This window comes from Alosa alosa, chromosome 13, assembly GCF_017589495.1.
Source record: "Alosa alosa isolate M-15738 ecotype Scorff River chromosome 13, AALO_Geno_1.1, whole genome shotgun sequence".
NCBI classification, from domain to species: Eukaryota; Metazoa; Chordata; class Actinopteri; order Clupeiformes; family Clupeidae; genus Alosa; species Alosa alosa.
This window is the reverse complement of record NC_063201.1, coordinates 28,962,194-28,973,148: the sequence shown is the minus strand read 5'-3', so window position 1 is coordinate 28,973,148 and position 10,955 is coordinate 28,962,194. Positions and strand designations below refer to the sequence as shown.

At 39.7% G+C, this 10,955-nt stretch overlaps 2 protein-coding genes across 4 annotated transcripts in view; one reads left to right on the top strand and one right to left on the bottom strand.

The window, feature by feature from the left end:
- Positions 1 to 2,378, top strand: part of LOC125306083 (ubinuclein-1-like) — a 9,273-nt gene extending 6,895 nt beyond the window's left edge. The window contains exons 14-15 of the mRNA XM_048261236.1: positions 171 to 675; positions 1,475 to 2,378. Of these exons, the coding sequence (XP_048117193.1) occupies positions 171 to 675; positions 1,475 to 1,518 (549 nt within the window). The 3' untranslated portion in view covers positions 1,519 to 2,378. The remainder of the gene's footprint in view (positions 1 to 170; positions 676 to 1,474) is intronic.
- A 144-nt stretch (positions 2,379 to 2,522) lies between these two features.
- LOC125306200 lies at positions 2,523 to 9,163 on the bottom strand. 3 transcript variants are annotated; one of them, XM_048261416.1, is made up of 17 exons: positions 9,076 to 9,163; positions 8,848 to 8,939; positions 7,226 to 7,348; positions 6,978 to 7,115; positions 6,815 to 6,888; positions 6,550 to 6,722; positions 6,333 to 6,433; positions 6,035 to 6,181; positions 5,755 to 5,841; positions 5,333 to 5,626; positions 4,944 to 5,168; positions 4,527 to 4,628; positions 4,033 to 4,257; positions 3,379 to 3,729; positions 3,114 to 3,242; positions 2,824 to 2,936; positions 2,523 to 2,604 (listed from the first exon to the last, which is right to left on the bottom strand). In XM_048261416.1, exons 1-16 carry the CDS (start codon positions 9,095 to 9,097, stop codon positions 2,835 to 2,837), a joined length of 2,385 nt encoding a protein of 794 aa, XP_048117373.1. In that variant the 5' UTR covers positions 9,098 to 9,163; the 3' UTR covers positions 2,523 to 2,604; positions 2,824 to 2,834. The 3 variants fall into 3 exon arrangements, with proteins under 3 accessions (XP_048117373.1, XP_048117374.1, XP_048117375.1); XM_048261417.1 differs by having other exon boundaries at positions 5,755 to 5,838; XM_048261418.1 differs by lacking the exon at positions 5,333 to 5,626.
- Between the last annotated feature and the right edge of the window lie 1,792 nt (positions 9,164 to 10,955).

Sequence of the window (10,955 nt, the reverse complement as noted above, 5' to 3'; positions counted from 1 at the left end):
TCAAAGCATGTCTTTTCTTCATATCAAGATGTATGCTTGCACATAATTAGCACTTTTTCCCCAAACTCTTTTTTACTCTCACACACATGTGCATTCTTGTACTCTTGCACGGAAACACATGCGCACTGCTCACACTCACTCACTGCTTTGCTTTCTCTACTCTCCCATAGAAATCCAAAGAGAAAGTTGTCAGGGCCTCCCCTCCGCTCACCAGCCCCTTCTTCTCTGTGGGTGGAGCGTCCCCAGACCCCTCCCCCTCTCTGGCCGTCGTGTGTCAGGAGCTGAATGCCCTCAGCGGCGACATGAGGAGACACATCCAGGACCTCCATCTTCCTCCAGCACAGGGGAACCTGGCAGGCCCCTCTCCCCAGCTGACGAAGCCCCTTCTAGGCATGACCTGCCTGGACCAGCAGCCCCTGGGCCCAAACCTGTCCCCTCCCCCAGGCCAGGCAGCAGAGTCCGAGGGGGCCGTGGGGGCCCAGGTGTGTCCCCACTCAGGTGTAGCTTCACTGGGGGCACTGCAGGCATCCTTCCCCCAGGCCAGCCTCCCTTCGGCTTGGGATGGTCCTCATAAGGGTGTCAATCAGGACACGCTTTACTGTCCTCTTAAAGATGGAAGTCCAGAAACACACACTAGCCTTCTTTCAGGAGGAGTCCAGCACAATGTCTCTCATGGTAAGATGGCAGTGCAGCATTTAACCAATAGTTGCCGCTAAAAGTTGTGTACAACTTGTATGTGAGTCAATAATACGAGATCAGTGGTTTTCAAACTTTTTCAGACCAAGGACCACTTAACCAATAAAAAAAAAAAAAAAATTCACAGAGTACCTAGTTAAAAAAAAAAAAAACAGTAGACTTACTTTAACAGTATATTACACAATAGACCTACTCAATGAACCACCTTGCTTATTGTCTTTGCGCCCTGTTTGTGTCAGATGATTCATACGATTTAAACTGGCATAGCTTACATAGGCAGTGTTGCAGAACTGTTTGGATTTACATACAAGTTGGTTCAATATTGCAAACAACTCATCTATATTATATTTTACCACGTCTGTTCGCGGACCACTTCATAGCTTGCGGACCACCAGTGGTCCCCGGACCACACTTTTAGAAACACTGAACTAGATGGTACTGTTAATGCTAGCGTCCTTACCTTAAACGTGTCTGTTACAGTTGGTAACATGTTACTTACTGTGGTGAAAGGTTTTAAAGATCAGGTGGCAGATGTCAATCAGAAGCTTTATTTTTGGCCAGGGATGTATAACAAACAACACAAGACTCAAGCAAGAAAATCTACAACTCTGTTGGGCTTGGCCCCACCTTGTACAAATTCAGCACATCACGCTTACAATTACATTGTTTCTCTGAAATCTTTTGTGGATTCCATTGAGACAAAATGTGATTGGCAACTCAAATAGTAAAATAAAAGAGTTGCTGATTAGTAATTTATTTTGGCGTTTATTTGTTTTAGGTGGAAGCAAGAATCATCCAAGGCGACTGGAGACACTGCACTGAGTGAGAGACTAGTGTGTGCACACACACACTAATGAGAATACAACACAGCCATAACACCTGCACACACACACTAATGACAATACAACACAGTCATAACACCTGCACACACACTCCGAGATTGAAGAGGATACTAAAAAAGTACCACACGCATGTGCATGTGTTGTACATGCACACTCACTTAAGAGGCACTTAAGACCTTTGTGTCATCTCTTTGAGAAGTGTATATTTGTGTTCTAAGTACCACTGAGTGAGGGTGTCTATGTTGTTAATACCAAGCACTTGGTCACGTGCATTCTGCTCTTAAAACTCTTACAAATCAGACTTGATTACTATTCTTTATTGTCATGGATAAGACTGGGACAGACCTATGACATTCTACATGTGGGCCCTAAGGGATCAAATCAGCATGTCTGAAGACAAGTCTTTGTCTTATTGTGTTTCATAGTGTTATTGTCGTTGTCTTGGATTGTTTTGGCCACAGTGGATCAGTGAGTTCTGGCACTGATGGGTTATGTTTTAGGACGTCCTAAAGACAGAATATTCTGGTGGCATATATATGTATGTGACATGGTCATAAAGAAAAGTGTTTTGTATTAGTGTCATTAGAGATATATCAATATGTTTTCTACTTTAAGAAATATTAATGGGAAAGGAATAATGTTATGTTAAATAAAGTTTTGAATAAGGTTTTTTTTTTATCTTTGTTTGTAGTAATTTTGTGCATATGGGCACATTAATGCATTCACCTGACTGAGGTTTGTGCTTCATTACCATTAGACTGTGTGGGTGCACGTGCCATAATGATGCAGCATTAGATGGGATACAGTCAGCCAGTTATTAGGCCATAGATATAGTTTAACTTTTTAGGCTTGTTTTGCAACCTGAATACCACAAAAAATAGTTCTTTTAATGTATACCGTCACCAAACAAAATGTACATCATGATTCATGTGTATAATCACTAATGCGTAGAAAAAGAATGGGCAAATTTAGAAAATATTTATTTATGCTGTGAAAAATATAGGACTAGAAGTTGTTTTTCCAACCAGTTTGAAGACGTCTTTCTCATTCTTCGCCATTGAATGACCTGGGGGAATGAAATACTGAGTTTATTTGGTGTGTCTAAATTACTTAGCATACAAAATGTGATTTGTTTACTGCTGACTAAATACTAGAACTTACGAAAGATGAAATGAGGACAAACCTTCCCACTTGCCCAAAAGAAGACAAACAAGCTTATTACCCAAACTAGTGTCCTGCTAACTTTGTTAACCATTAAAATCGGTATTTTAGAACAGTAACTTACCAAAATAAGGTTTAAAATGTAGTAATTACATGCTCAAAGTGAAACTGTATCTTTTCCATATATTTTGGAGTCTGCATTCCAGACAGTCTGAAGACCTTTCTGGTTATATAGTCCTGTATAAAAACAATGCAACACCTGTGGTTAAAATTAATGATAAAAACTTAGGTAACTTCTGTTCACTGTGAGTTATCTTGATGGAGTTAAGTCTGGTGTGAATCACACATTACATAATCCATCTTAACTGCATGTGCCGTCACAGATCATTGACTCTGTAGTTTGTGACATTTTACCTGAACGTCATGAAATGATTTTATCTTTCTCACATCGTCCTGAGGTCGTGGCTTATACCAAGCAGGTCCTGTATCAGACCCTTTGGGATAGATACCCTGAAGGATCTCCCAGCAGAGTCCATAGATATGCTTCATATAGAAAACAAACAGTGTTGAAATGATATCTTCTACAGGACTAGTCACATGTAAAGTGATTCATAATGAACCATAATTATCCAACAGGATTTAAGTGCATCAGTATTGTTAGGAGACCTAATTTACTAACTTTGCCGTAACTGCGCCTGATGCTCGTCTTGAGAAGATGAGTACAAGATAAGCTTTGTAGAAAGCCTTTAGATGGACATGGCTTAGGCAGTCCTGATAAAACCTTTGGGCCGGCTCCAAGGTCATATATCCTCCATAATTCATTGACCACAGAGTGCACCAGCTTTTGGACTTCAAGAGTCCAAGAGTTCCTAGGCTTTTTATGTCCTTGCCTGTTTTTCACTTGAGGCACAATTGGTTGCTTTGGCACTTGATGATGAGGTGTTTTTTGCATGATTTTGCGATGTTTGCATGATGCATCTCCTGCAGCTTTTTCCGTTTCTGTAATAATTTCAATTCGCTGCTCATACATCTGTTAAGAAAATGATTTTTTTAAAGTCTCAGTTAATAGAACACTGAATGTAGAAAGCTTTTAGTAGATGGGGAGTTGATGTAGCAAATCAACTTCAATATTTTTTCATCACAGAAAAAATAAGCAAAAACCACTACATTAACACTTTAAACATCACCAGGCTTAAAGTGTGGCCCACATGAACATTTTGAGTGACTAACGAAATGATCATCTGCATTCATTAGTGTTTTGTGGAATTCATCCTGAGGAAGGATCAATAGATCTAGCCAGATGATTGACGCTTATTTGATGTTGGCTTCTTACCGGTACGGCTGGTGGATACAGTTCAGAATCAAGCAACAGCCCTCCTTCCATCATCTCAAATCTGCCGTCAGGTGTAGCAGTCTCAAATTGCTTGAGAAGATACTTCATTTCAGCCGTGTCTCTACACTGATGATAGTTTGGAGATGGCTGTGAGGTCTGCCTGTGCTTTACTTTCAGCTCATGAGCTTGAGCCTTCGTACTTATATCAAAGCCCTGGTCAGTGGCCTGTTGAAAAGAGGAAAGAGAACACTATGAAATATCCAGTAGTCCCTTTAGTGTTTCACTCATACAAGTCACACCAGAGAGGTTTACAGAAAGGGTTTGTTTTCATAGGCATAACATGTTTAACATTTGTAATACCGATGTGATGATGCAATGAATTACACTAATGCGTTTGTATTTTTTTGTATTTGTAACTGCCGTTGTCAGTAAATAGGTGGTCCTTTTGAAACCATTCCTGTGAGGTGCTTTGCATACACAAGTGTCATTCCTACCTGGTTGGTTGGTGTGAGCAAAAGAACATCTGATGACATCAGCTTGGCCTCTCCTACCTCCATCTGTGTCTCTGTGATCATTTCAAGTTGCTGCTCATACTTCTGTTGACAAAAGGATTTACAGAGTCAAATGAATAGAATCCAGTATGTAGGAAGTGAAGCTGGCTGTTTGTTTCAGTAGATGGGAAATAGATGTAGCAAATCAATTGACATATTTGTGGAGAACTATATCAACTGATGTATTTATTATTTTTCAGAAAAACGGATACATAAATAACAACACCATGCATTGGTCAATTCCTTTGGTGTAACCAATGTGCCAGCAATCCAAACAGCATTCCCATGAGGGGATGTTTGGTTGGTGTGAGCAAATAGAATGTCTGAGGACATCAGCTTGGACTCTGCAACTTCTTTTACCTGAGATGTGTGGCTCTCAGCGACTTCAAAGTGATCACAAACATGGTCTTCCACAATGTCAGCAAGCATGAAGTCCTCAGGATCAGGCAGAAGCTGTAGAGCCTCTGATGTCACTTCTCCCACTTTCTCATCAACAGCTGGAGACTTTAGCAACTCAAGTTGAAGATGTTTGTTGTTCTCTTGGACTTTTGTCTCTGTGATAATTTCATGTCGCTGCTCATACTTCTGTTGACAAAATGATTTTGAGAATACTCCATTAATAGAACACTGTTTGTACATGGGAGGCTTGCTTAGCAACATCTAGCATCCCAGAGCCTCTTAGCATAAGAAACCTTTACCATCGTGCAAAGACTATATTTATACAAAATGGAATAGAAAATGACACTTACCATTACGGCTGGTGGACACAGTTGAGAATCAGGCAACAGTCCTTCCTCCATCATCTCAAATCTGCTGTCAGGTGTAGCAGTGGCTAATAGAATGTCTGACGACATCAGCTTGGCCTCTGCAATCTCTTTTACCTCTGTCTCTGCAACCTCTTTCACCTCAGATTTGAGGCTCTCTGCGACCTCAAGATGTTTGCAAACATTGCTTTCCACAAAGTAACTGCCAGCATGCTGAAGATTCATGTTGTTCTTTTGGTCTTTTGTCTCTGTGATCATTTGAAATCGCTGCTCATACTTCTGTTGACAAAATGATTTAGAAAAGACTCCATGAATAGAACACAACTCCCTCCTCTACAGGATAAGGTGCCTCTATCATCATGCAAAGACTATGCCTATTCAAAAATGGCATCAGAAATGACACTTACCATTACGGCTGGTGGACACAGTTGAGAATCAGGCAACACTCCTTCCTCCATCATCTCAAATCTGCTGTCAGGAGTAGCAGTGGCCTGCTGAAAGGTGTGTACATTTTTTTGTGAGAACCTTAGGGTTCTACTTTTTTAAGGGTCTACTTTTTATATGACTTTAGCTTTACAAGATGCTAAATCTGTCTCCCTGAATCTGGTTGCTGACATGACCTACGTCAAGCTGAGTTGATGAAGTATTTTTCCATTAAGAAAAAGACAGCTGGAAGTGCATGCCTACCAATATGTCTGCAGAGATCAGTTCAGCATCATGGGTAGCGAGTGTGGATACATTTCTCTCCATCGCCTCAGATTTAGTGATATGGTCTGGAGACTGACGGGAGGTCACCATGCCTTCCACTTTTATATCAGTCAGTTCCACAGGGACCTGATATAAACATACAAACAGGAAAATGAAACCTATGGGTACTATGTAAATTATATAGTCTGTGGTTATAAAAACAGTTTACAATTGTGTGATTTATATCCTACATATTTGATGTATAGTCGTACTTTATCTGGCAATGCACCTCACACACCTGTACAGCAGAATCTTTGTACACTCTTATGTGACGGATGTCACGGATGTCATGGATGCATGTGCTGCTCTCTATGCTATTGCCCACAGATGAACACATCCCTGAAGCAAAGACATATACTTACATTTAGCTACACATTACATGTAGCTGTCAGTACGTTCTGACAAAAAAAAACATCTGTATTTTCCGAATTGTGTGATAAAATCAAACAGCTGACCTGGTGATGCCTTAGGTGAGCTGTTCCTCAGTCTACAGTCATGAGACAGAGACATCACCATATCCTGAGGCATGTCCAAAACCATGTCCACCTTCTTTGTAAGCTGCCAAACTACTCTCTCCAGACTTCCCAAACGAGACCTGCAGTCTTCCACGAGAGTCTTGAGTCCATATCTGCAGATAACAATGGCAATCATGTCAGTACACAAGGGAGAGGGATCTGCTTTGTGGATAATCTGCAGTGAGACTGCAAACAGTTACACTACCTCTCATCATCAGATCCAGTCTCCTTCTTGTCTGAACTGATCTTCAAAATAGACGGGCAAGACACATGTGCTTCCTGGTAAAACATTTTTGATAAGAAGATTACCTCAAGTGATCCTTTTAAGTAATTTAGAACCATAGAATTAACTGATCTCTGAGCTTCACCTGGCTGTGAGATTTCATATCCTCCTGCTGGTGGACTGCAGTTCTCATGGTTTTCTCAATTTGCTGAACAACATGGACAAACCACTGTCTGTCACGGTTGGCTGACTGGATGACTTTAGTGCAAGTATTGAGTAAATCCTACAGGAAGAACACAAACTATCAATCATAATGACTCAATAGTTTTATCTGGAAATTAAGTTAATATTAGATATTCTTAACCCATATTGGGTAGGATACATTTACTATACCATTGTTATTGTACTCCAGTACTTAGCACGAGCATCACTCTCAGCTACGATCTTTTGCAGCATGATCAAGTCCAGTGGTTCGTCTTCATTCCTTGGAAGACAGTTAACAGCCACTTCCATTTCCTGAAAAGAGGGACAGGTCAATGAATTTATGCTTCATCTGGGCCATGTGACCACACATCATTTCTCGTGTGATATCAAAACCACTTTCATTCAAATTGGCTGTAGGGGAGACCGGGGCTGGTTGGAACAGGGGCAGGTTGAAACACTGTTAATATCCAGGCTACTAGAGGGAGCTGCAACAAAATTCCAACACTAAATTGACGGCCTTATTGAGTAGAGTAAACTCACGTATGTAACTGGTCTCCAGGTCATTAACCCTTTAGGTAAGAACAACTTTTTAATTTTGTAGTGTCAAAACTTAGAATATGCACCTCCCACTAAATACATCCTAGAAGGGTAATAGTTAGGGATATAAAAAAAAAGATTGATTATAATTGATTGCTAGGGGACTCATCTATAATTTAAAATGAAGTTTGAAAACCTGAGGTGACTGATATTAGCATGCTAACAGCATTTGTGCAAAAAAGTTTGACCTAATGTGGGCGGGGCAGGTTGGCACACTGATTTTGGGGTTGGTTGGCACATACATTCCCTATGGCTATTTTGTGACAAATCTATAAACTTTGTATTTTATGCATACAAACATCATCAATCTTTATTTTAACATTGTTATTGTAATTACTGAACATAGTTTTACATTTGGAAGCATTTCAGACATTTTCAGACAAATTTAAACATTTGAAGTTAAAAAAAATCGGTAGGGAACAAATTGATCTTGACGGTGGGCCCTACTGAAGAAAAACACACAGGAAAGACATCAGCAAAGCCCTACAGGCAGTGATATAGATGAGCACTTCAAACAAAACCAAAAGGAGTACTGCAAAGGACTATAACATAGGTGTTCCAACCAACCCCGACTACATGTGCCAACCAACCCCGTGCATGGGGCAGGTTGGCACATATGCACAACACCACTTTAATCATAAATAACTCAAAACAAGGGATCATTTATTGACATTGAATGTATACATTTTGTAGCTGAGATCCCAAGCTTTCAGTTAATCACAATTTGACCATTTCAACGCATTGTAAGACGGAGAAATATAAACGAGAGTGAAAAGTGTTCCAACCAGCCCCGGTCTCCCGTAAATGTCCATAAGTCAGCAAACACTTGCTAAGCTTATATCTTGGGCTGGTCCAGCATTCATGATGACCTAGCATCAATGATTTAATCGCCCCTGTGGGCATAAGTTCCAAACATAATAAATCTGCATGTTAGTCTGATATTATGTTGAAAACAGTATATTGTCACTAGAATAAGTACTGAAAACAGTTAGTGAGATTTGGACTAGTTTTGGATTCCATATCAACCTCTCCTCTCTAACACACCTAACTCCAACTAGTCAAACGTTTACCTTGTTTGAGACCACTAGATGGCAGTATGTATACCATCTGTGGTTTCGCTGTATCACATTCAACGTTTTAGGCCTACCTGTGTAATCGCCATATATTTACATAACATTATGGTGTTTACCCCGTATTGACTGATGTATTCTTACCGTGTGCGTCAAAGCTGGGTCCATGTTATTGCCCCCATCTCCAATGCTTCCCCACAGTGGTAGCTGTAGTGAAAGCTTGCCATGAGGCTCACCTAGGCAAAAATAATTAACAAGTTGAGAAACATAGACATGACACGGGGAAAACGACTAGGTCTAACAACTAAACGCGGAGCTTATTTTAAAAGTTCACTCTCTAAATTCGATTAAAATGTGCCATATTTATCTTACTTCCAGCAAATAGTTGATCCATCCCAGGTGAAACCACTCAGATTGTATGCTTTCTCGAAGTATTCAGGACAACACTTGGTGCGTGGTATGCGTAATGATAACCAAAGCTTTAATGAACTGAAAGAATGTTGGCGTTACTGATAATTCTACTTGGTAAAATTTGGAATGGAATTTCAGAGGTTTATAAAATAAACATTCGAAGTTGTCATGGCAATAAATCTAGAGCAGCAGCAAAGGGTTTAGATTTAGAATGTTTATTCTGCTGCATGTCCAGCTCAATTTATTTCTCATCGACTTATGTTCATGGTACACAGCATGTGTTTATCCAAAGCAACAAAGACAACAACAGTATAGCCTAGCCCACAAATCTTGATTCTGTAAGGAAAAAATAATTGATCAGTTTTTGAGCGCTTTTTGAGGATCCTATACTTAGAAGGAAGACCTAGATTGGAGATGGAGATCAGTCCACCAACTAGGACTCACAGAAGAAAAAAGTCTTGACTGTGATCACTTAGTGTTGATGGAAGGACCACAGCAGATGCAGATACTCATCAGAGGACTGCAGCAGGCGAGACGTCCCGTTCCGATGCGAGTATCTGCATCTGGATCAATGAAGATGTAGCCAAAAAAAATAGCCAGCGGACAAAAGCATTTCAGGACCAAGGCCAGCTACCAAGCCAAACATGCCTTTATTCTCTATAGCAAGGATAAGGATGGGCGAAAAAGTGAACACAGAGTTAATTTAGTCTTTCAGTTTTGTTTTGTTTTTGTGCACGTTTTCGTTTTATTTTCGGGGATTGTGAATTTATAAATTACAGTACACGACTGACGTTAGATATGATTTATTTTGTTATTTCTTGGTGTTTTTAAATGTTGTCTCTCAAGAAGTAAAACAACAACAACAACAGAAAACAGAATGATTTGATTTTAGTTTGTGTTTTAATTATTATTATTTTATTTGATTGATTAATGAAAACATACTGTAATTCTCTGGATAGAGAAACACTTTGGCATAGGTCATTAGATTACATTAGATTCAACTTTATAGTACAAGTACAGAGAGAATGTCTATGTAGACAATATCATGGCCAGTACATGGCATGACTAAATCACTTGACTAAATCACGTCTGAAGCACTTGTTCACTTCCTGTTGGGTGTGTTGTTTTACATTGATGGTACAATGATACGCTTCCAAGTTATTAGTTTATGACATATATTTTGTGATATGCAGTGCAATACAGATATGGTCACCATAGCATCCCTCTGCACGTTTCCATATCACCACTTCCAGACTTTACAGCTTAGTAGGCCTACCCTAACATGGCACACAATTAGAACTGTTTTTCTTATCTTTTTTATAGTATTTAGATCATGTGTATGTGTATGTCTTTTTATTGATGCTACACTAAAAAAAGATGACATATTGTCAACAAATCTTGTTCTATGTGCCATTTTTTGAATTTGAGCCCCTGCCCCTCAAAAGGTCTCTGCACTCTGAACATCCATGCTCAAAATAATGTGTTATTTATACAAACTTTTTAAAAGTTAACCAAGGCACTAAAGAAACAACACCTAAACCACAAATGCAAGGCACTTTTGAAGTTCCCAACTGTGTCACCAACACACTTTTTCTTGTGTTTTTTGTTGGTTGAACATATTTTAGCTCTCAAAATGTCTCTAGCTTCTGCTTCCTCATTCACAGAAGCAGGCTTGTACAGAATTGAACAAATGACGACATTACAGTGAAAAACACACTCAGCTCCATACCAGAATTCACAATTTCTTTATTTCTTTCCTTCTTAATGTGCCAATGATCTGGAAGTAATATACCAGTAAAGCTTAAAATGTGCATAATTTCTCATTCACGTAAGCAGGCACT

Excerpts from the sequence above, each read along its gene's own strand:
- LOC125306200 (XM_048261416.1), bottom strand. The coding sequence starts at position 9,097 with ATGGATCAACTATTTGCTGGAA. Across the intron at positions 5,627-5,754 it reads TGTGTCCACCAGCCGTAATG|AAGTATGAGCAGCGATTTCA; the intron begins GTAAGTGTCATT and ends TTTTGTCAACAG. Across the intron at positions 5,169-5,332 it reads TGTGTCCACCAGCCGTAATG|AAGTATGAGCAGCGACATGA; the intron begins GTAAGTGTCATT and ends TTTTGTCAACAG.